Source organism: Homalodisca vitripennis, chromosome 5, assembly GCF_021130785.1.
Source record: "Homalodisca vitripennis isolate AUS2020 chromosome 5, UT_GWSS_2.1, whole genome shotgun sequence".
Classification (NCBI taxonomy): Eukaryota; Metazoa; Arthropoda; class Insecta; order Hemiptera; family Cicadellidae; genus Homalodisca; species Homalodisca vitripennis.
The window spans coordinates 3,324,325-3,347,702 of record NC_060211.1 but is presented as its reverse complement, the minus strand read 5'-3'; the positions used below and the strand labels follow the sequence as shown (position 1 = coordinate 3,347,702).

The 23,378-nt window shown below is 36.2% G+C and overlaps 1 protein-coding gene across 4 annotated transcripts in view; it reads right to left on the bottom strand.

The window, feature by feature from the left end:
• LOC124361727 (ubiquitin carboxyl-terminal hydrolase 48-like) overlaps positions 1-23,123 on the bottom strand; it is a 213,769-nt gene extending 190,646 nt beyond the window's left edge. For 2 of the 4 annotated variants that reach the window (XM_046815669.1, XM_046815672.1), the window contains exons 1-6: positions 22,830-23,123; positions 17,328-17,528; positions 14,852-15,062; positions 14,134-14,249; positions 10,496-10,738; positions 156-322 (exon numbers count right to left, since the gene is read on the bottom strand). In XM_046815669.1, the coding sequence (XP_046671625.1) occupies positions 156-322; positions 10,496-10,738; positions 14,134-14,249; positions 14,852-15,062; positions 17,328-17,528; positions 22,830-22,960 (1,069 nt within the window). In that variant the 5' untranslated portion in view covers positions 22,961-23,123. The remainder of the gene's footprint in view (positions 1-155; positions 323-10,495; positions 10,739-14,133; positions 14,250-14,851; positions 15,063-17,327; positions 17,529-22,829) is intronic. The other 2 variants (XM_046815668.1, XM_046815670.1) reach the window with 2 other exon arrangements.
• Positions 23,124-23,378: the final 255 nt, after the last annotated feature.

Sequence of the window (23,378 nt, the reverse complement as noted above, 5' to 3'; positions counted from 1 at the left end):
ACCAATAAAAAATGTTTTATAAATGAACATTTGCTGATTACGTGTACAATACTGCTATTTGTTGTAAATGGATTCTATTGAAAAACTCCACACAGCTGTTTTCCAATGGTTTCTGAACGTCTTTAACCAGAAATAGGAGTAAAGTGATTACTGACCAACAAAGTGACCAGAAGAGGCACTTGCTCCCTTATGGATGAGAACAGCACTTAAGTTATACACCAAGGGTTCATCAGTGTCAGTGGCTTTCTCCACAAAGTCCTTCATGTCTAGAGTCTCTGGGAACTGGACCACAGTCTTCAGCTTCTTCCTCTGGCCTTTCTCCCTACGCAAGAAAACAATGTCCTATAAAAACTAAACCATAAATAAGCTGATAATAAGTTGGGTTGACCTGAGAATAACTACTTGAGCAACACGTACAATTTAGTAATCAGCTATTTTACATAAAAGAAAAATAGTCTCATAACATTACGGTTTATAGTCCTATAGTCGGATGTATTACAAATCCACAAAAGGCACATCCAGAGCAAGGGTCACCAATTACTTTTGTTAGAGGTCCTTTTTTAAAATATCATAACCAGTGCGATCCAGAAGGAATTTTTCCCCCTTTGGGCTTAACAATTTCAATAATAAACTGTACTATTTAAATATGTGTAGATACAATATCAATGAATAAATAAAACAAATGGTTTCAAAACATTATTTAATTAAATCATAATAATAATAATAATAATCTCTTTATTGCATTAAACAATTTCTGACATTGTATCGCAATCTTCAACATTAATAAATATTGAAAAAAAAACCATATACACGTTTTCGATCAGTCAGACATACATTTTATAAATACACACAGACACATCCATTTCCACATCAGATCCAGTGTTTATTTCTTATTTCTAAATTTCCCAGTGGCTCATCATAAATTCTTCAACAGAGTAAAACGCGTTAGACACCAGAAGGTGCTTGAGATGAGTTTTAAAATTATATGTGTTGTTTGAATTTTTTGCACAGTCAGGGAGCCTGTTGATTAGTCTGACACAAACTTGTTGCGGGAGGTGTTGAGACAACGTCAATCTGTGTTGCTCTGTTCTGAAGTTGTCTCTGCCTCTGGTTTCATATTGGTGAACTTTCTTGCCATGAACCAAGACACACTTGGACAAGCAGTACATGATCACCTCAGAAATATAAAGGCAGGGAAAGTCAGCAATCCCAGCTCCCTGAAAGATTCTTTGCACGACTCTCTAAAGTTTAACTTTCCATTTAATCTTACAGCTTTTTTTGGAATTTAAAAACTCGCTCCATTTTTCTTTCGGAATCAATCTTCTCTGTCTTATTCCATACACTAAATGTGCATAGATAAGGCCATAACAAGTCATATTTAAGACTTTTGGGGAACAGAACATTGCTAGTTTTTGCAAGGCAAATATGCCTGAGGAAACTTTAGCACATACATTATCTACATGATTGTTCCAAGTTTTCTAGAATGGTGAAGAATCCTTGTAAAATACAGCCTTTACTTAGCCATCTTAACCCATTGGCATGCTGCTTTTTAAATTAACACTTAGCACTGAGGAAATCCTATTTTTTTGGCCTCTCGGGTCTGGGAGTTAGCCTACTTTCCATAATCCAATTTATTTGAAATTTTGCAGGTGGCCAATATTAAAATTATGATCTAAGTTAAACCCCCCATCACCCCCCCTACCAAATGACCCCCCCTTTATAAAAGTTGTCAGATTTTTACAAATTTTTTTCTAAAATGTGCGTTTTGATGTCTACTTTAGGAAAAAACAACCGACGATATTTTTACTCCCAATTCCTTTGGGGGGGGGGGGGGTTAAAAACCCCTGAGAAGTCATAATAAGGAGTGTGGGGGTTAGCCACTTCCTATAATTCTAACTTATTTATATAATGAAAGTGTTGAGACAGGTACTTTTCCTGATGTACTAAAGATAAACAAAGTGATTCCAGTACATAAGAGGGGTCCAAAGGACCAAACTTGTAATTATAGGCCTATAACTATTGTTACAGCATTGTCAAAGGTGTTGGAGCGGCTAGTTCATAAGCAGTTGGTTTGCTATCTCGAAACCAATAATTTACTCAGCACTTGTCAATTTGGGTTTCGAGCTGAGCGGTGTACCGTTGGCGCAGTCCAGTCCTTCATAAATGATTGCTTTGATGGTTTGGAACTAAAAAAATCTGTCAAGTTCAGATCTTATGACTTATCCAGAGCCTTTGATACTGTAAATCATAATATTATATTAAATAAACTTAGGTCTTATGGTTTTAGTCAACTTGCTGTCAGAACTCATATCTCTCAAATAGGTGTCAATATGTACATTTAAATGGCTCTATGTCAGAAACTAGGCCTGTTAAGCTAGGTGTTCCTCAGGGATCCATTTTGGGACCTACTTTATTTATTTTGTATATAAATGACTTGCCTTTTAATCTCAATGACAATTATGTTAGTACGTATTTGTTTGCTGATGACTTGGGTCTCAAGGTCTGCGCAAAAACGAGGAACGAATGTAATGAGCTACTTAGTGTTAAGACCGCAATCAAGGTATTAAACAGATCAAACTTTAAAAATGTTGTAAAGAAAATATTAGTAGATTCATGTTTGTACACTGTTGATGAATTTTTAACTGTGATAAGAAGTAAGGCTATTTAAAGTAAGCTATAGATTATTTATAATATGACGTTGTTATATACATATTTTGTATTCTGACAATAAACCATTTGAATTTGAATATAATCCATTTTTTTAGAAATTTTGCAGGTGTGTACCTGTGGCCAATATTAAAATTATTATCTAAGTTAAACCCCCCATCACCCCCCTTTAGGGGGGCCCAATGACCCCCCCCTTTATAAAAGTTGTTTGATTTTTACAAAATTTTGTAAAATTTTCTACTTTCAGTAAAAAAATAATAGAAAACTTTCTAACCTCCCCAACTGACTTCATTCATCAGTAAATGGCAAAAAGTATTTTCAAAATCAGACAAATTTCATAAAAGGAGTCATGGTATTGCCCTAAAGTAGGAGGAGAGTAGTGGATGATATTTAGATCATAATTTTACTATTGGCTACAGGTTGAAAAATTACAAAAAGTTGGATTATAAGGATTTAGGCTAACCCCCCAAAGCCTGGTGGTTACCCTATTTTTCTTTAGTTTGGTTGTTTTGAACAATAAATTTATATAATTTGGAACTACAAGAGCTATTATCATGAAACTTTACCAAACATGTTTTATATAGATATATAAACATGTATACTATTCTATTGTACAAGTACATTACCTACCCTCCACCATGATAATAAAAATGTGTCCCATGGGTTAGGTTGCAAAAGTCTTTCTAAAACATCACTAATATGAAAGTATAAAGCTAAAATAGTTTACAGTATTTACAAGATATAGTACATAGGTCTACACTGACACTAGGAAGTTCTAGTAGTTTACTGAAGTATGATATACTTCAAAGCACCCGTCCAAGTGCAGTGGAACGAGGCACTGCTTACACTGAATGTGGACTTCTTTCCTCAAACCATGTTTCAAACAAACAGAGCATCTCTTGCTAGGGAACTCTTTATTTGCAGTTGCTGGGATCGCCATTGGAAAGTGTTTTCCATGTAACCTTGTTGGATTGTGAGCAGATCTCCTGCCAGTGGAAGGCTTTGGTCTCAATTCAACTCTCTCATTCAGTTGATCTGCCAAGTTAGTTTTGAATTCAGAAAAATGTTGCTTTTTCTTATTACTTACAGCTGAAAACACAACATGTGCATTGAATAAACACATCTCAAAGAGATAAAAAAATATTTTCTTATATCCTTTCACATATCGCCTCGTAATTAGATTGTAGGAAAGTACTTGGTCATGTCTGTCAACCGCAAGCATGCTATTATTATAATCCATAATGGCCTGAGGCTTCATGATTGCTCTACGGGGTTGTTCTGGTGTTTCACGAGTATATTTCCAGTTTGCTGAAAGTTTATGTCCTCGTGTCTTGAACTGATAACTAAGACCTCCTTTTTGTCCATCCACTTCAAAACTAACAGGCCTTCTCCACTTCGGCGTATTGCCTCACCTCTCTCTAGTTTTGTTGTATTTATTTCTGCTGGCATGTTTTTTCTGTTTGTGCGTACTGTTCCTACAGCATAGGTGTTTTCACCCAAAAGACGACTAAAAAGAGAGGGTGAGGGATACAAATTATCTAAGTGACATATCTACCCCTTCCCTAGGTAGGGCTGCAATTATTATTATTATTATTCTTTATTGAACATATTCTTAGAGAACAGTACAATCGTCAGATTTTATTTTGTTACATCAGGTTAGAAAGTTCTGTTTAAAAATTCATTTATCGTGTAAAATGGATGGTCTTGAAGCCAGAGTTTTAGTTTGTGTCCAAACTGCAGCCGGTCTCTCCTCTTCAGTTCTAGTGGGAGGGCGTTCCACAGCTTTGCTCCGACATACGTTGGCTTCTTCTCCGTGGACGCTAGGCGGTGAGCTGGAAGATGGTAGTTTGCAGCATGCCGAGTGTTGTAGTCATGTTGCTGTGCTCCAGTCATCACTTCATCGGGTGATTTCAGGTGTACGTAGGTCACAGCTTCTAGGATGTATAGGTTGACCACAGTGAGAATCTTCAGTTCTTGAAAGGCTTGCCTGCATGATTCTCTTGTGCGTAGGCTTGCAAGGATCCGAATTGCTCTCTTTTGGTGTATTAGGACCCGTTGCAAGTTGCCTAGTGTGGTACCTCCCCAGACTGCTATACCGTATCGAAGATGTGATTCGTAGAGAGCATAGTATGCAGTTTTAGCTGTTCCTAGGTCGCTGATATGTTTCATCCTGCGGATCACATACAGTCCTGCGCTAAGCCTTTTACAGAGGTTGTCAATGTGGTGTGTCCACGTCAGAGAGTCATCTATTGTCACTCCGAGATACTTTGAAGTGCTGATTTCCTCCAGTTCAGGCAGTCCTCCTACAGTATCTTTGTGTCTTCCAAAGAATAGCTGTTTTGTTTTTGTCTCGTTTACAACAAGGTCATTGCCATGGCAATATTACACTGCCATATTAACAGCCGTGTAAGCAGCTATCTCTAGCTCGTCTTGATTCGTTTTCCCGAGCAGAAGCACAGTATCATCAGCATACATCAGTGTACTGCTGAAATCCTCCATGTACTGAGGAAATTCTTTGTTTGAAGGTTATTTTTGACGATGGAAGGATTGTGAAGGAAACAGGATTTTTCCGGACATTTGCCATCATTCAGTGAAACAAGAAAACAGTAACACTACGTTTCGAGATCTGCAATCTGATCTCTTCTTCAGGTAAAGAACTAACCTAATACATAATTACAAACTAGGTTAAAATAAACAAATCTTACTAAAGCGTTGTGGCACGCCTAAGTCAGGAATCACAACCTACATGTTGTTTGTCAACTTCACTAACTCTAAAGACATGCACTTAATACAAAACTATACCAAACACTAATCATTAAAACTAAACTACGGAATACAGGTCACAATACGTCTTCACTCGTCTACTAACCACCACGACTGAACTGAAACGTAGTGTTACTGTTTTCTTGTTTCACTGAATGATGGCAAATGTCCGGAAAAATGCTGTTTCCTTTACTGAGGAAAATCGTTTGTGTAGAGGATAAAGAGGACTGGTCCAAGAACAGAGCCTTGCGGCACTCCTTGAGTGATGGTTTGTAGTCCTGAGCATATTTGGCGTGTAACTCCTTTGGCTGTGTATTTCACTTCTGTCATCTGGCTTCGTCCTGTGAGATAGCTTCGGAACCATTGCAGGGATTGTCCTCGTATTCCAAGCGTAGCTAGTTTTGATAGCATTGGTCGTCATAATTGCACAACAATCTCCTCACTAGCCAAACTCCCTGTTGGTAAGATCTTCTTCCCAGTATAGATCTCAAAAGCCGAGCAGTAACCAGTTGCAGCTTCACAAAGTTTGTAAAATTTTATTCCAAACCTAGCCCTCTTACTCTTATTGAATTGAATGTAGTGGAGCCTACCCCTGAATTTCATCAGGCTCTCATCAACTGAAACATTCCTGTTAGGAGTGTAGTTCTTCCTAAACTTTTCATTCCAGTAAGTCAAAATTGGCCTAATTTTTTTTTAGTTTTTCAGAATCATCAGTGTGGTTATTATCAACAAAATGCAAAAATCGCATTATTGCTTGAAACATTTTCAGGGTCATTACATTGCCAAAAATCTTGGTTTCAGTTACTTTTCTGGTGGACCAATAGGCCTGGAGATTTGGTTTTTTTACTATACTCATAATAATGCAGAGTGAAAAACGTTTTGATTTCATTTGGGGCACAATCAGTCCACTTATTGTCTGATTTTAGCTGCTTTCTAGAAACATCAGCAAATTGTTGTTGAGCATATCTGTTTGTTTCCATGGCTATCATATCAAACAAATCGTCACCAGCAAAATGTGAAAAGCAGTCAATTTCAGATTCTAGTTCTTCAGGGTTTTCAATGTTAACGCCCACATTTGGGCCAAAAAATAGAATATTGAATGGTTCATTGGACTCATCTTCCCATATGTATGGTTCAGCTAAATCTAAATAGTCATTTGACAATAGACAATTATATTTATTTCCATTAGGCATATTAACAATGCAATAGGACACGTCATTTCTATGTTATAATATAAAACTGTTATGGTAACATCATAACTTTATACACAAAAAGTATTTAAAAATTGTACATTGCATGAGTAAAATTAGTTACAAGCTTAGGATTAAGGTGCCTTAATATAGGAAGTTGTTTTAAGCAGTTTTGTGAAACAGAAGAAAATGCAAAATGAAAGAGACAAACAGGCCTAACTCAAATGCAAACTGAGACATCTGGTTGACAATGGTGGACAGAAATTACTTAATCAAAATACAGATTAATATGAACAAGACACAAGAAGTATTTAAGAGACAAAGGTGGTACTTAACAGAAATATTGACAAAGGTGGTACTTAACAGAAATAACTTAATCAAAATACAGATTTACATGTGGGACTTAGAAGCTAAGACTAAAGTATTCATCAGTTGTGTAAAATGCTTGACTTTTTAACAGTTTAGTAATGATATTTTTAAAATTGTTGTATGTCATGTTTCTAATAGCTAATGGTAATTTGTTAAACAATTTAAGTTGTTGATATACATGGCTGTTGATTGTTTTAGAAAGTCTTACCGAAGGTGTCGCCAGATTGTTTCTTTGCCTAGTTAGATGATCATGAAAGGAGCTTTGGCAAGAAAATGAGTCTATGTTTTCTTTGACATAAGTTAAATTGCCTAAAATATACAAGGACGGCATTGTCATAATTTCTAACCTTTGAAAACTTGCCTTACAGGATTGTTTGTTGGTAAGGTTATCTAAGATTCTAATGGCTTTTTCCTGCCAAATGAAAACTTTTGAAGCATGACATGAATTGCCCCAAAAGCGTATTCCATATGTCATTAGTGAATGGAAAAGACCATAATAGGATAGTATAAGAGTTTCTAAGCTAACTGATTGTTTAAGTTTTCTGAGTAGAAATACAACACGTGACAGTCTTTTGCACAGATTTAGTATATGAGGCTCCCAGCTCAGCTGATTGTCCAGGGTAAAACCCAACAACTTTACACACTCACTTGTGTTGTCCTCAGCAGGAATATCTCTTAGAGAGAAATAGATTAACTCAGTCTTGTTATCATTTATAACTAGATTATTTAATTGAAACCACATTTTTGCTGAATCAAAAGCATTCTTAATTTTTGGTTTAACATTTTCAAAGTTATCATCAGAGCAGATAAGTGTGGTGTCATCTGCGTAAAGTACGCAAAGAGAAGGAATATTACAATACATATCATTAACAAAAATCAGATAGAGAAAGGGCCCAAGGACAGAGCCTTGAGGGACACCTGCAATCACTTCTTGATAGGTTGAACTATTGTTATTGACCACCACTTTTTGTTTCCGCTCAGACAGATAGGATTTTATTAAGTTCAATTCATTATCTCTAATACCACAGAAAGATAATTTGTCATATAAAATATCAAAAGAAAGACAATCAAAGGCCTTGGTTAAATCTATTAAATTAGAGGCTATTATTGATTTGTTTTCAAAACCAGTTAATATATATTCTATTGCAGAGCAGGTGTTGTGCTTTGGTCGAAACCCATATTGGTGCTGATACAGTAAACTATTAGTACTAAAATATTCATACAACTAAAGTATTAAGCAGGATTCAATAATCTTTCCAATAATCGGGACAATAGCAATGGGTCGATAACATTCAGCTGAGTTACAGTCGCCTTTTTTAAAAATAGGGGTTACTCTTGTTAATTTTAAAAAATTTGGAAATATACCATTTACAAGAACTAAGTTAATTAAATGTGTAAGAGGGCTAACTAAAGTATTCCCTAATGCTTTGATAACATAATTGGAGAGGCCAAACACATCTTCGCTTTTACTGTTACTAAGGTTAGACACAACCGATAGTATTACATCAGAATCAACATGTTGCCAACCAAAACCAGTTTCAGGTATAGGCTTATCAAAGTTTAAAAGAAAGTCATTAGGTGCTTCTAGTCCCAATGACCCGACTGCAACATTCTCAATAATATCGTCTAAATTATTGTTCATGCCTAAATCTACCTGGTCGAACTCCTCGTTTTCAAAGTTAAATTCGTCTGCAGAAAGCTCCACTTGATCTTCCAGAACAATGTCATCCATGTCTATATCACTAGGAACAAAATCACTATCACTGTCACTAAGTAAAACTCCATCTTCGTTTATAATTCGATGGATTTCACTGCTGCGTAATCCTGCCATTTTGCGCCGCCGACTACGACTAACCTCCGTTGTCAAAACAATAACAGACATCAGCTGGCTACAAATAAAAGCAACATGTTGTTTTACGAAGTTTAGCCAACTCAAAACATTGAATATTTCATTCAGAAGGCTATGAACAATATTCACGTACTGTTTGGTGCTGCTACCTACGGGGCAATAGACCAACTACGTAGTCAAAGATAATGGTGGAAGCGTTCCGTCACAGCGCGATTGTGGCCACATTTCTACCGGCGGATCGCTTCCGTCACTGCATGCCAATGGGTTAACACTATTATGCTACAATAGATTGCCACTTCGTCAAGAAATATTTTCAATTCACAATGTTTCATTGCTAATTTTGCACAATGAAAGTTTATTTTCATTACTTCATTCATTATTCTCTCAAGACTAGGATTAAGTTTGCAGCAAAGCACAGATTGATGGATGATACAGTGGTAGGAAGTCAAATTTTCATTACATTTTGCATTAGTTCTCAACATGTGAACTGGTCCTTTTTAGACCCAACTATTACTGGTGCACCTTCGGTACTTATTGATTAATGCTTTTTAAAACCCAACTCATATTTAACAAAATAATCCATCTCCGCTTTGATCATGTCTTCTCCCCGGGTTCTTCCTATTAACGGCAAAATAACCAAAAGCTCCTCAACAAAGGTTTCTCTCATTTTATCAAAGAAACATCAAAATATAACCAATTGTACTTTATCAGTAATGGCACATGATTCATCTATAGCTAAGGCAGAATAGTCAGAATTATTTAACTGCCCTTTCAGATCACAATAATTTTCTTCTGCCAAAACTTGTGTGTTTCTCGAGTGAGTACTCGTAGATAGGAATCCGTTGAATAGTTTCAACATCTTTTTTGTTATCAAACAAATCAATGTATGCCTCTAGCATGCATTCCTTAACTATGTCAGCATCGGTAAATGGTTCCATATGCTTAGCAAGAGTCCAAGAAATACAAGAAAACACAAAGAAGTCCCACCACAATTGTTCCTGTTCATTTATTGAATGAAACTTGATTCAAGTCGAAGATACGTAGCTAGACAATAAATTCTCAATTTTAGATGTAAGCAAGTTACTGCCAAGTGGAAAATTTTCCGCAAATGATTTGGGTACTGACGATCTTGTGCTCTGTGACCATCCGTTGGCAAATCAATTACCCACCACGACTACTGACGATCTTGTGCTCTGTGACCATCCGTTGGCAAATCAATTACCCACCACGACTACTGACGATCTTGTGCTCTGTGACCATCCGTTGGCAAATCAATTACCCACCACGACTACTGACGATTTAAGAGAGAGTTTTATTATTGGGAATCGGCAGTCTTCTTTAATCTTCTCATTGACTTTAGAGACAATTTCATTGGTCACAATGCTTGGCCTTCCACTTCGGTCATCATGCACAATAATTCGGCCATTTTTAAACCTAAGTAAGGCACCACTTACACACTCCACCTTCAGTAATCACATCTTTTGTGACAAACTTTACAGTTTTGGTGTGAAAATCCAAGACTAAATTTTCAATTGTAGGATTTTCAATTGCATTACACATTTTAAACTGCTATTGTATAACACCAACAATACTCAGTTGTATCAGTTTATATACCAACACCATAAATGATAAGGTGAATAAGATACACTACGCTCACCTGTCAAAAACGAATCGAAGGAGCTGCAGGTTGAGTACAGGTGGGAGGGAGCAGAGTTTGATAAACCGACAGGCCTCCTGCTTGACTTGACATACGGGACAACTGTAACAATCAGCTCCCTCCAGTCTCTCCACCTGCAGGAACTCTGCCAGGCACTCAGTCAGAGTGTTGTGCCCCTTCACGTTCAGCTCTAGTTCGTAGAACATGGACGGACTCACAGACTCCGTCAGGCACTTGCAACATCTACACATCACAAACATTACTACAACATGCATTGAAACAAGCCTCCTGCTTGACTTGACATACGGAACAACTGTAACAGTCAGCCTCCTCCAGTCTCTACACCTGCAGGAACTCTGCCAGGCACTCAGTCAGAGTGTTGTGCCCCTTCACGTTCAGCTCTAATTCGTAGAACATGGACGGACTCACAGACTCCGTCAGGCACTTGCAACATCTACACATCACAAACATTTTTTTTTTCCCCCTTGGAACGGCCTACTGCCATGCACTTAAGCCTCAAGGGCTTTTTGCGCACCCCGGAAACACACCATGAGGCCCACCAGTCTACAACTTCAGCAGTTTAACAAACCGCCAAAAATAACCTATCAAGTCCTCCTGGGAAAATTCACCACTCCTGTCCAAACTACCAAAGATGGCATACCGCTCTCTTGCTATTGCAGGGCAATTAAAGAGCAGGTGCTCACCAGTCTCCTCCTGCTCATTACACCTTCCACAGAGCGGATCCTCCTGAAGGATGCCGACTCTGTGAAGATGCTTCCTCAGGTGACCATGCCCCGTAATGAGACCAATGACCTTGGAAGACATTGATCTGTTTAATGAGAGAAGGTCCGAAGCCACCCTGGAGGCCTTCTCACTATCTCCTCCACCTCCATCCCACCACCGGACCCACAGGGATGCCTTGTGCTGCTTGCAGGGACAAATGATGTGACTGCAGGAAGACATACCGACATTTTCCGGTGACTGTAATACCATTCTACTCACTCTCAAACCCGGATGCAACCTCCACCTTCTCTCATGCTCCGCGCGAATCCATTTCGAGACAACCCTAGAGGATTCACACCTTGGAGCACCGCAGAACGGTTGAGGGCCCGTCATAATTGTCGCTGAGCCCTGGTTGGCCAGGGCATCAGCTCTTTCGTTCCCAAGAATCCCCTCATGACCAGGAACCCAACAAATGGTTACATTGTTGATTCTGGCATGAGAGGAAACAGCCTGATAGCAATCCCAAACCAGTTTGGATTTGATCACGCAGGAATCCAGCGCCATCAGTGCTGCCTGACTGTCTGTGAAAATATTAATCATCTTGCTCCTATATCGCAGACGAAGATTCTCACGAGCACATTCCATAATAGCTGCGACCTCCGCTTGAAAGACTGTCGGATACGGACCCATAGGGACCACCAGCTCCCTACATGATCTCACTCCCAGAATTCCAGCGCCTGTGCCACTTTTTGTTTTAGAGCCGTCTGTGAACCATTCGAGCTCCGCTGGTGGAAGAGGTTTCCTCCCCTCTAACCAATCATCCCTTGAGGGTAAAATAATCCTAAAGGGTTTGTCAAAGGAAAATTTTTGTGGCATCTGATCAGAGATCATGTGCAGAACATACTCCTGTATCAGAGTGCTAATTCTGCAGTGCCCACCGCTGCAGCCCGACCAGAGTCCCATCTGCTGAAGACAGTAGGCACTTCTCCTGGCCATAGCCCGAATGACAATGTCCAGGGGGGCTAGGTTAAGACAAAAATCCAGAGCCGCACCTGGCGCACTAGGAAAAGCCCCAGTGATAGCAAGACAGGCCATCCTTTGGATACCCGCCAGACGAGCTACCACCGTCTTGGCCTCCGTTTTTGGCCACCATACGACAGCTCCGTACATTAGTGCAGGTCTGACCACGGAAACATAAAGCCAGTACAAGAGCCTCGGCTTCAGTCCCCAGGGCCCACCTATCACACGTCTGCATTGCATTAGAGACCACTTCCCCCTGGCAATAACCCTTTCTAGATGAGGTCCCCAGTTTAGAACCCTATCTAGGACCACGCCCAGGTACTTGACCTCAGACTTCAGCTCAACGGGAGAGCCTTTGAATAGAAAGGGACCAATGCCCTCCATCTGTCGCCTCCTGGTAAAGGCAACCACAGCAGCCTTGGTGGGGTTGACAGTGAGGCCAACCTCATCACACCAATTTCCCACCATGTTCAGAGCAGCATTGGTCAGTTCCGTGATTGTTGTGTTGAACTTGCCACTCACAAGAATCACAATATCATCTGCGTACCCTTGTGCAAAGACACCGATGCTATTCAAAGAATTTAGCAGGTAATCCACAACCAGGTTCCACAGAAGAGGAGAGAGGACGCCGCCCTGCGGACAGCCCCTCGTAGCCTTCGCACTAACACTTGCTCCCATGAGGGTTGTAACAACAACCCTGTCCGTGAGCAAGGCCCCTATCCAGTCACACACCTGACCATCAACACCACGTCTTGAGACCGCATTGATAATCTCCTGAGTGGCTGTATTGTCAAAGGCTCCTTCAATGTCTAGAAAGACTCCTATGGCTACCTCTTTTGCCGCCAGCGTCTTCTCAATCCTGCATACCAATTGATGCAGGGCCGAGTCGCATGACCGCATGAGTGTTGATGTTTTGACATCAAGAGGTGTAATATGATTACATTGATTACCTTTGGGTAATTGGCGACAAGTACTACTTAGTAGGAATTATTTCATCGCTTGTCTTTCTGTAATCACTTCAGAGGCCTCACTTCGTATTTTATTTTTGTTAAATTTGGCAAAAACTATTCTCTTGTAAAGATAAAACTTTAGGATGTACGGAGAGTGAAAATAACTACTCTTTAATAGTTTATGATAAACAACTATGTCCATATAGCGGATGCTTGGATTTCTATAATTCACTTGTGTATACAATAAGAAATTTTTGAATTCAGTATAACAATTAAAAGTATTGAGATCAAAATAAAGTAATTATTCTTTGCTGTCTATGATTATCTTTTATCAGTTACTAACACATTAACTTTGAATGTCAAGTAGACATATTAAGTTGTAGTGTATGCCTATTAAATGTGCAAATTTATTGCCTAAAGTACCTCTCTACATCAGGGACACCTAAACTACAAACAAATGTAACCTAAATGACATGGAGCTGATCATTAACATTCGTATTGAATCAACCCTTCCCACCACGTGTACATAAATTTAAGCTCAAATCACGTAAGTGCTCATAAATGTTGATTTTAATTTTTTTATATTTATAATACGTACACATGTATAGCCTAATAACAAATAGTAGATAGGGACTGGGTGGTCTCCCTCTAGTGATATGTACGTTTTACTGTGTCAAATAAAAACTGTTCTTTCTAATAATGTACTTATTTTAGGTCCTGGGTGAGAAAAACTTTTTTTAAATAGTGGCCTTCCAATATTACAATGGTACCCATAAGTTATATCATTTAATTGAAATTACTACCTATTTAAAAATAATTGGGTAGACTTGTAAAATTTCTACTATTTACTATTTAATTTGGATTTACAGGTCACTATTTCTGGCAACTAAAGATAATTTTGATGTATTTTTCCATTTCATTTTCTAAACGACTAATTGAACTTACCTTGTTACATACTTGTATTCTCCTCTAAAGTTGTCCGTAACAAGATTCTTAACATTTTTCAAACTCTGATGTTTTAGTGTACTTTCTAGAAGTGAGATGAAGAGTTTGGAAAACTCCTGTAAACCAAAAACATTTCATAAAGAAACACTATAGACACTCTGATATTTTATGATTAACATCAAAGAAAACTTATTAACAGTTTAAAAATATAAACCTCCAAATCATTTGCTATTTTTGTAATTCACTATTGCTTATTCCAATATCAGTATTATAATTCAGTATCACATAATACACATTTTATTGCCTCTACATTGAAGCAGTCACAGTCATTTGAACAGGAATATTTAAGTAAAGGGAGAAAGAACTGAAAGTGGCAATCGGTCTTACTATGAACAATGATTGTAACTACGTTTTGACATCAATTGGAAGATATGATTGTACTGAGCCACAAAGCTGCTAAAACTCAGGGTGGATGGAAAATAACTAAAAATGATTCTTTATTCTATGAGGGTTACATCAACATTCTGAAATTTATGCAAATTGAGCAGTCAGCGATAACTGTATCTACCTCATTTGGCTGTCTGAGGATCAAAGTACTCAACATCAAAATATGAAGCATTTTGGTTTATTGTGCTGCCTATAATCTCAATAAAACTGAGCGTCCGTACTATACAGATGTCTGAATTTCTAGGACGTTGGCACTGAAAGGGTTACTGACCTGTGCATCCTGCTGGGTGGATGTATCCAGTCGCAAGGACTCCACGAATGGAGACGGGTCAATGTAGCGACATTTGCTATAAAACATAAGTGCAAACAGTTGCTGTAGGTGCCCCACTACTGACTGAGGCAGGAATGGTCCATCCGAGTACAAGGAAATGTTTCTTTGTTCCACTGGGTCTTCCAGCGGGTTCCACAAGAATATTGCATCTCTGAAATTCATTATTATTATTAATTAACTATCAATTATTTAGAACTGTTTTATAGTAATCAAATAATATGTAACAATGAAAGGACAATAGGATTTTGGACACTTTCAAACGTTATATGTTACAAAATATATATAGCACTATGTTTCGGAAATTGAAATCTACCCTCTTCCTCAGTCTACAAAACTTAATACATACAACCTCCACTACTATGTACTTAAAACCTACATAGGTTGGCCAAAAGTTGAGACATCCTCTCAACTTTAGAGAGATATATATTAAAATCTTTAATATCAGTAGATCAGTAGAGTATCAGAAGATTAAATAACCAAAACGTTTCAGACACACTCTGAAAACAGTAACAAGAACCTAATCTATCCAATCAGTTAAGTTGTTTAAACAAGATCACTAAGACAGTGATCAATGAAGAGTGGAGTAAATTAGATGTTTTGTTATGAAGTGACAAACTGTTTGAAGGTTGAAGGACAAGTGAAAAGCGCCTGTACTAAATAATTTATTCAAAACCCTGTGGAGGAAGTGCCTGTACTAAGTAAGTAATTTATAAATAACCCTGAGGAGGAAACGCCTGTACTAAATAAGTAGTTGATACACAACCCTGTGGAGGAAGTGCCTGTACTAAATAAGTAGTTGATACACAACCCTGTGGATCAAATGCATGTACTAAATAAGTAGTTGATACACAACCCTGTGGATCAAATGCCTGTACTAAATAAGTAGTTGATACACAACCCTGTGGATCAAATGCCTGTACTAAATAAGTAGTTGATACACAACCCTGTGGATCAAATGCCTGTACTAAGTAATTGATTCACAACCCTGTGGAGGAAGTGCCTGTACTAAGTAATTGATACACAACCCTGTGAAGGAAATACCTGTACTAAGTAAGTAATTGATACACAACCCTGTGAAGGAAATACCTGTACTAAGTAAGTAATTGATACATAACCCTGTGAAGGAAATGCCTGTACTAAGTAATTGATACACAACCCTGTGAAGGAAATACCTGTACTAAGTAAGTAATTGATACACAACCCTGTGAAGGAAATGCCTGTACTAAGTAATTGATACACAACCCTGTGAAGGAAATACCTGTACTAAGTAAGTAATTAATACACAACCCTGTGGAGGTAGTTAAGAATCAAGATAGAGGTTGTCTATCTCAGAATCATGAATTCAGTAACATCAGTATATATAATGATCATATATGATTATTTGGCAAGGAATCTTGTCATTCAGTCTGCTGTTTTTTAATGGTAAGTTTTGAAAGCGTATAACAAATTTATATTGTGTCACGTTCTGATATAAACCAACACATCTTTTAAATCCAAAAACGTGGACAAAATGAAAGAGTGTTCTGATTTAAAACCCTACTTCTTCCATCAAGCAATCAACACAGAACATGAAAACTTATCTCATACTCAAGATGGACTTAGGAAAATAAAATTATTGCCAGGTACTGCCTATAAAACTGTAAAGTATAAACATTAACTTTGTTCATTAGACTTTTACAAACTTGTTACCTGACATAATGATACAATCATACTGAAAGCTAGAAGTTAACATCAGTGGGGTCCATCAAGATATATAAAATGAAATATCAAATATAAATAACAACACAACTTGTTAAAAGATACTTGATACTTGTACATTAAACAGGAGGAATAGTTTCAGCCAACACATTAAGTTATTATATCACTGAATAAGCAATAACACAGACACAAAATAAAACAAACTGTAAAAAAACACAATTAAAAGTAAAAGAGGTATGTGTCACTGTTTATACTGATCTAAATTACAGTGATTTAATTAATATATTCTAGATTTCTATGATATACCATAATTTAATTACCAAACATAAACACAAATTGTACCTAAATGCTTTATTGTGGAACCACAACTGTAGCAGGCTGTTGACATAGCAAGTGGCACCTAGATTTAATTACCAAACATAAACACAAATTGTACCTAAATGCTTTATTGTGGAACCACAACTGTAGCAGGCTGTTGACATAGCAAGTGGCACCTAGATTTAATTACCAAACATAAACACAAATTGTACCTAAATGCTTTATTGTGGAACCACAACTGTAGCAGGCTGTTGACATAGCAAGTGGCACCTAGATTTAATTACCAAACATAAACACAAATTGTACCTAAATGCTTTATTGTGGAACCACAACTGTAGCAGGCTGTTGACATAGCAAGTGGCACCTAGATTTAATTACCAAACATAAACACAAATTGTACCTAAATGCTTTATTGTGGAACCACAACTGTAGCAGGCTGTTGACATAGCAAGTGGCACCTAGATTTTTCAGACCCACAAAACTGCCTTCAGTTCTCCTGGGCAAGGCATTGTTTGCATCATCACACGAGTTATTTAAACTGTCTAACAGGCGTGCCTCACCAACACCTGATAAACAAAATGGATTTCCTCGACAATTCCTCCTGAAAAATATATTTAAAAACAGTAAGATTTAATTGAGTTACAGCTTTTAGACATTTTTACACAAGCATCCTAAAAAAGTAATAAATACGAGGTCTATTCATAAAGCATCTGGACTGGTATCACATATCATACGTTATTAGTCCCCGCTTCTATGAAGTAAAACAGTCACTAAAGAATACAACCGTGAAGTGTTACATTAGTTACGGTATGACATTTGTTGGAAAAAGCCATAATTACATTACAGTGAGAATTGGTAACTTCATCAAGAAAACGCTCGAGCTCATGTGCAGCAACTCGGCCAGCAGTTTTTTGATTAAACATAAAAATACACAGATCCAAGAGGTCTCCTATTAACCTCATAATGTTTCTAGTGACATTTTTGTGTCCCAATACGAAATCTCGGATATAGCAGAGCTACAACTTAATACAATGTAGCGTGGCGCTGCGTAACATGTGTGGCATCAGGAGAGAACAAGGGATTATACATTGTACAGTCGTCAAACCCAAATTGTTTAATAACCGAACCAGAAGTTTTGAATAAACCTTGTAGATATAAACAAATATTTAAAAATTCAAATAACCGAATATGAAACTGACGCTAAAATATTTTAAGAGTCCTGAGAATTAAATATTGTGCGTAGTAGGCAAACTCAGGGGTAAGAAAGTGGAGTCTGCATGAATCACTAAGCATGTTGAGATCAATGAAAGTCATTTTAGCTCTACATTAAACTTAAGATACATTGTTTGATGACAATATTTAAAATTATTTTTTCAAATGTTCTTTTATATGTAGAGTATCTTTCCAAAAAACTAACATTAAACAAGAAACTAGGTTATTTACAGCTACAAAAATCAATTAATTTTAGTTAACAATGTTGTGATAAATTGGATGAAAAACATGGAATAAAGGTTCAACTTAAAGTTTCATTTGAATATTTATTGAAAACCATTGAAATTGATACACTAATTGCAGAGAAAGTTGCAAAATAATCATATTGATATTAAATTTTGATATAAATGATGCCAAAATAAATAGCTATATCATAATAGTTGATCAAATTTAAACATTAAAAAAGAAATATACAAGTATAATGATAAAATTACGAGTCATGACATGTTTATAGTGAAAAATAACTTAATTTCAAAATTAGAATTCAACCCAATTTTAGTAGAAACTTCAAAAAGCATGTATTTACATGCACTGACGGAAATTTCACATTCATTCACACTACAGCAAAACAATTGTTTTCTTTTATTTTCATATAATAATTGAACATTCTACATTTTACTAAATTAGCTACCAAATTATGTTTTGTTGAAATTTATTTTTTTATTGTAGAAAGGTATTTCCTTGTGTATTACTTATCCTAACTAATATTATAAATGTGAAAGCGAGTTTGTTTGTTTGTGAAGCTTTCACATGTAAACAACCTGGACAGATTGCATTGAAATTTTACATTGATATTCTTAGGCTCCCTGGTTAACATATGAGCCTATTCTTAATTTCTCCGGGCTACGACTCACTGATCTAAAGTAGCGAAAAAATTACATCTTGGTCTCTAAAGTTGCGTTACAGCAAACATATATTATTAATTGAAAGAGCCTATTAAATGTAATCAACTGTTCTGTGTAAAGAAGTTTTTATGTCAGCACACCCAAACATCCCATGTTCACCATGTAAAGTAATTCTAAGCACTACACTGCTCAAAAAGTAAATAAACTTATATTATTTTCTATCATTTATAATGCATATATTTCTTTTACATATAAAAATATAGCTTCACTATAATACAATCTTAAAAGTTTATAATGTAGTTTAAATCAACATTGTTGTTCAAAATTAATTGAATCAAAATAAACTCATGTGTAGGCCTACATCATATTTGAGTAATGTCTGCTAGAAATAGGAAATATTGTTATTTGTCCATAAATTATTAAAAATATAACGTGTTGAGGTATTATGTTCCAATAACCAGTTATCATCTTCCAACACGATCTGACATCGGAGAAGTTGGATGATCTGGGACGTGATCTGAGGTCAGGATTGGAACTGTCCCTGGCCATCAGTGCGAGCTTCAGTGGCGCCCCACCCCACACTTCTGGCGACAGTACCCAAACTCAAGCTCAGATCACGTGAGCACTTGTAAAGGTTATCTTTAATTTTTTTTATTTATAATACTTACATATGTATAGCCTAATAACAAAAATAGTAAATAAGGATTTTGTAGTGCCCAATATTTGTGTTGTATCGTGAAAATTCGAATCAACCTGTTAACAATTTTATCAGTCTATGTTACATTGTAGTGAGTATACCAACATGTTACCATGGTAACAGGTTACTGGAACATAATACTTCAACATATTATTTTGTAATAAGTTATTGACAAACAACAGTATCTCCTGTCTCTAGTGGCCATTACTCAAAAACCACATACATGGTTTAACTTTGAATTAATTTGGAACAATAATGTCAAACTGAATTACAAATAGACTTTTAAGATTGTGTTATACTGAAGCTATATTTTTATATGTCAAAGATTTTAGATTATACAAAATAATACAACTTTATGTATACTAAATTTGAGCAGTGTGGTACTTGCAATTACCTAATAGGGTAAACATGACTGACAACGGCTAGACTTTAATAAGCGGCCAACACTCGTTATTCGATTGCTATTATCAAATGGTTAGATTGTTTTTATCGGAATTATAATTCGATATTACAATTTATTTAACTTATCATTTGATTTCAACTTATTAGTTAGAGTAATTTTAATGTAAACAATAAACAACAAGAAGTAACTAATATTTTGAGACTTTTAAAATGGCGGTGAATATGAGGAAATACGTAAGATAATTCTCTCAAGTGACGAGATTTGTTTAAGTAGCTTCAACATGTGGGTTCGGCTCTTAGTAACCCATGGGGAGAATTCTTTCCTCCTTTTCACAAAAGCGGTTACTTATTGATATCACGCTGGGCAAGTTATAAATATTGGTTTTATAAAAAGTGTCTTTGATATCTAACTCTGGCCCATAGTTGGTATTGTTGTTTTGTAATTTTATTGTAAAATTTGTGTATTTAAAATGGTAATGTACGAGATTCTTCTTTTACAGTGATTTATTATAACTCTTACTGTGTACTATTTTAAATACATCAAAGTTGGATAATATATCGAATTGTTCGATAATAGGGGGTAGGGTACGATAAGCAGACCCGGTTTTTATATCGAAGAATGTAACCACCGATACCTAATATTCGCATCTCAAATCCTAGACTATCAATCGATATAAAAGTATCTATAGCTCTCAATAACAATCATATATGTGAAATTAATATTTAAAGTGGTCAAACAAATTATTATAACCAAAATTAGGAAAACTGAAGGCGACCATATTAGCTCCTCTCACAGTTACAGTTGTTTCTTTCCCACAAATTTCACATAATGGGGTTTTTGGTACGAATCCAACATGTTTTTTCAAAGCAATGCCGTGTAGTTTTCTAAAATTGACTGCCATTTTTAATAGCCTAATCAAATGTTACTTAAATGTCAAGTTGAAATATTACCTTACATGTATTATTTGAAAGTGTTTACAGCTTTAGATATAGATTATTTGTTAATCATTCAAAATAATTAATTAGTATCGATTGATTATATCAATGGTTATGATTAAATAATATCGTTTGCCAATTTCGGTAATTCTAAGCAATATATGGGTCAACCTCGATTTTTCTCATATTACAATATAATGTTCCAATAGTCAATTAGAAAAGGAAATGACTAGAATTTCTTGCCGGAAAGCAGTTATAGGGAGCAGGCAACCGCTAGACGGTCATGTGTTTAAAATTGTTTTACATACATTACTTACATTATATTGTAATATGTGTAATATGTAATAACAACTTATCAGTAATTTTTAATAAAAAAAAGGATCACGCACGATGCCTGCCCGCTGCGCAGCGCTTCGCGCTGCTTGCTCTTTTAGAAAAAAATTAACTCGAGTAGTTCCAAATTTGAAGCCCAGATCACGTCAGTGCCCCTGATCACTAATAGGTAATTCTAAGCAATATATGACCGTCTGGCGGTTGCCTGCTCCCTATAACTGCTTTCCGGCAAGAAATTCTAGTCATTTCCTTTTCTAATTGACTATTGGAACATTATATTGTAATATGAGAAAAATCGAGGTTGACCCATATATTGCTTAGAATTACCCCAATTTCGATATAAAAAACCGGGTCTGCTTATTGTACCCTACCCTAGCAATCGAATAACGAGTGTAGGCCGCTTATTAAAGTCTACCCATGACAACATTTAAATTGTTCTAATCATGATTCAATACTATCGATCACTCAAGTGTTGAATGCTTATTATACATTTTATCATATGCTGTGAAATCAATTCATCTAGCTTTATTACATGTCCTTAGCTTTTGGTATTTAAAAGTAGGGTACGGTCCAATAAGCGGACCCGGTTTTTTATATCGAAATTGGCAAACAATATTACTTAATCATAACCATCGATATAATCAATCGATACTGATGAATTATTTTTAACAACTTAAATAATCTATATGAACAGCTGTAAACACTTTCAAATAATACAAGGCAATATTTTAAATTTCACGTAACATTGTGTATTAAAATGGCCGTCAATCTTAGGAAGCTTCACGAAATTGCTTTAAAAGACGATAAAATATGTTTTTTATGGCTTCAGGATGTTGGGTTAGTACCTAAGAATCCATTATGTGATATTTGTGGAAAGGTAACAAATGTAACTGTCAGAGGAGCTAACATGGTCGTCTTCAGATGCAAAAAAAGAAGGTAATGGTGGACACAACTTTAGTAAAAACGTTTTCGTTCTGTTTCATTTAGTTAAAGTTATGAGTTTCCCTGATTTTGGTTATGTTCATTTATTATTTGTTATCATTAAATTCACATTTTAATTTAAACATATGATTGTTATTACTTTTATATCGATTGATAGTCTATGATTCGATATGCGAATATTAGGTATCGATGATTATATTCTTCGATATAAAAAACCTGGTCCGCTTATTGGACCCTACCCTAAAAGTATAAACCATATTGAGGTTGACTCATTAGGACCATACTTATATCATTAGGCTAGGCATAGGCCTATATCACTAAGTAATCTTAGAAACATGCAATGACATAAACTGGTCAAAACATGTACTTTTTATAAACTGACTTCATATTCTGTAATGTTTCTGGAAATAAACTACTCCAGAAAACTTGAGTAGTCTGTACTATATTCCCAAAGAAGTTGTAAAAATTAGGTTACCTGCATTGCTTGTTCTTACAGAAGTTTTGTTTGATCCTATACGCTGTAAATATATGTTCATTATTAACTGACTTTGGGTCAGTGTATTCTGCCCAACCCCAAGCAAATTTATCCTGATCTTTTAAAGGCATAGTTACTGTAAAATATGATATAAATACACATCACATAAAACTATGCTATAACTGTAAACAAAACAACAGCCAACGGCAACAACTCTACATAAACATAACCTCAAAGAAATCGCCTTGATAGAAAGAGAAACAACCAAGTCCGCCAAGTCCTCTATCGTGTCAGATTTATCATGCAAGGGTTTCCACCATGGCCATCTGTATAGTAACTACTTCCAGTCAACAAACTATATATATAAAAGTCGTGTTGGTTACACCATTTATAACTAGAAAACGGTTGGACAGATTGTTATGTTTTGGATTTTTCTTCGTCGGGAATAGTTTTAAAATATCATAAAATTTAACAAGATTCCGCCCCACTGGCCTCTAAAAGTTGCTGAAATACCCATAAAAAATACATTGCAGCAAACGGATGTAATTC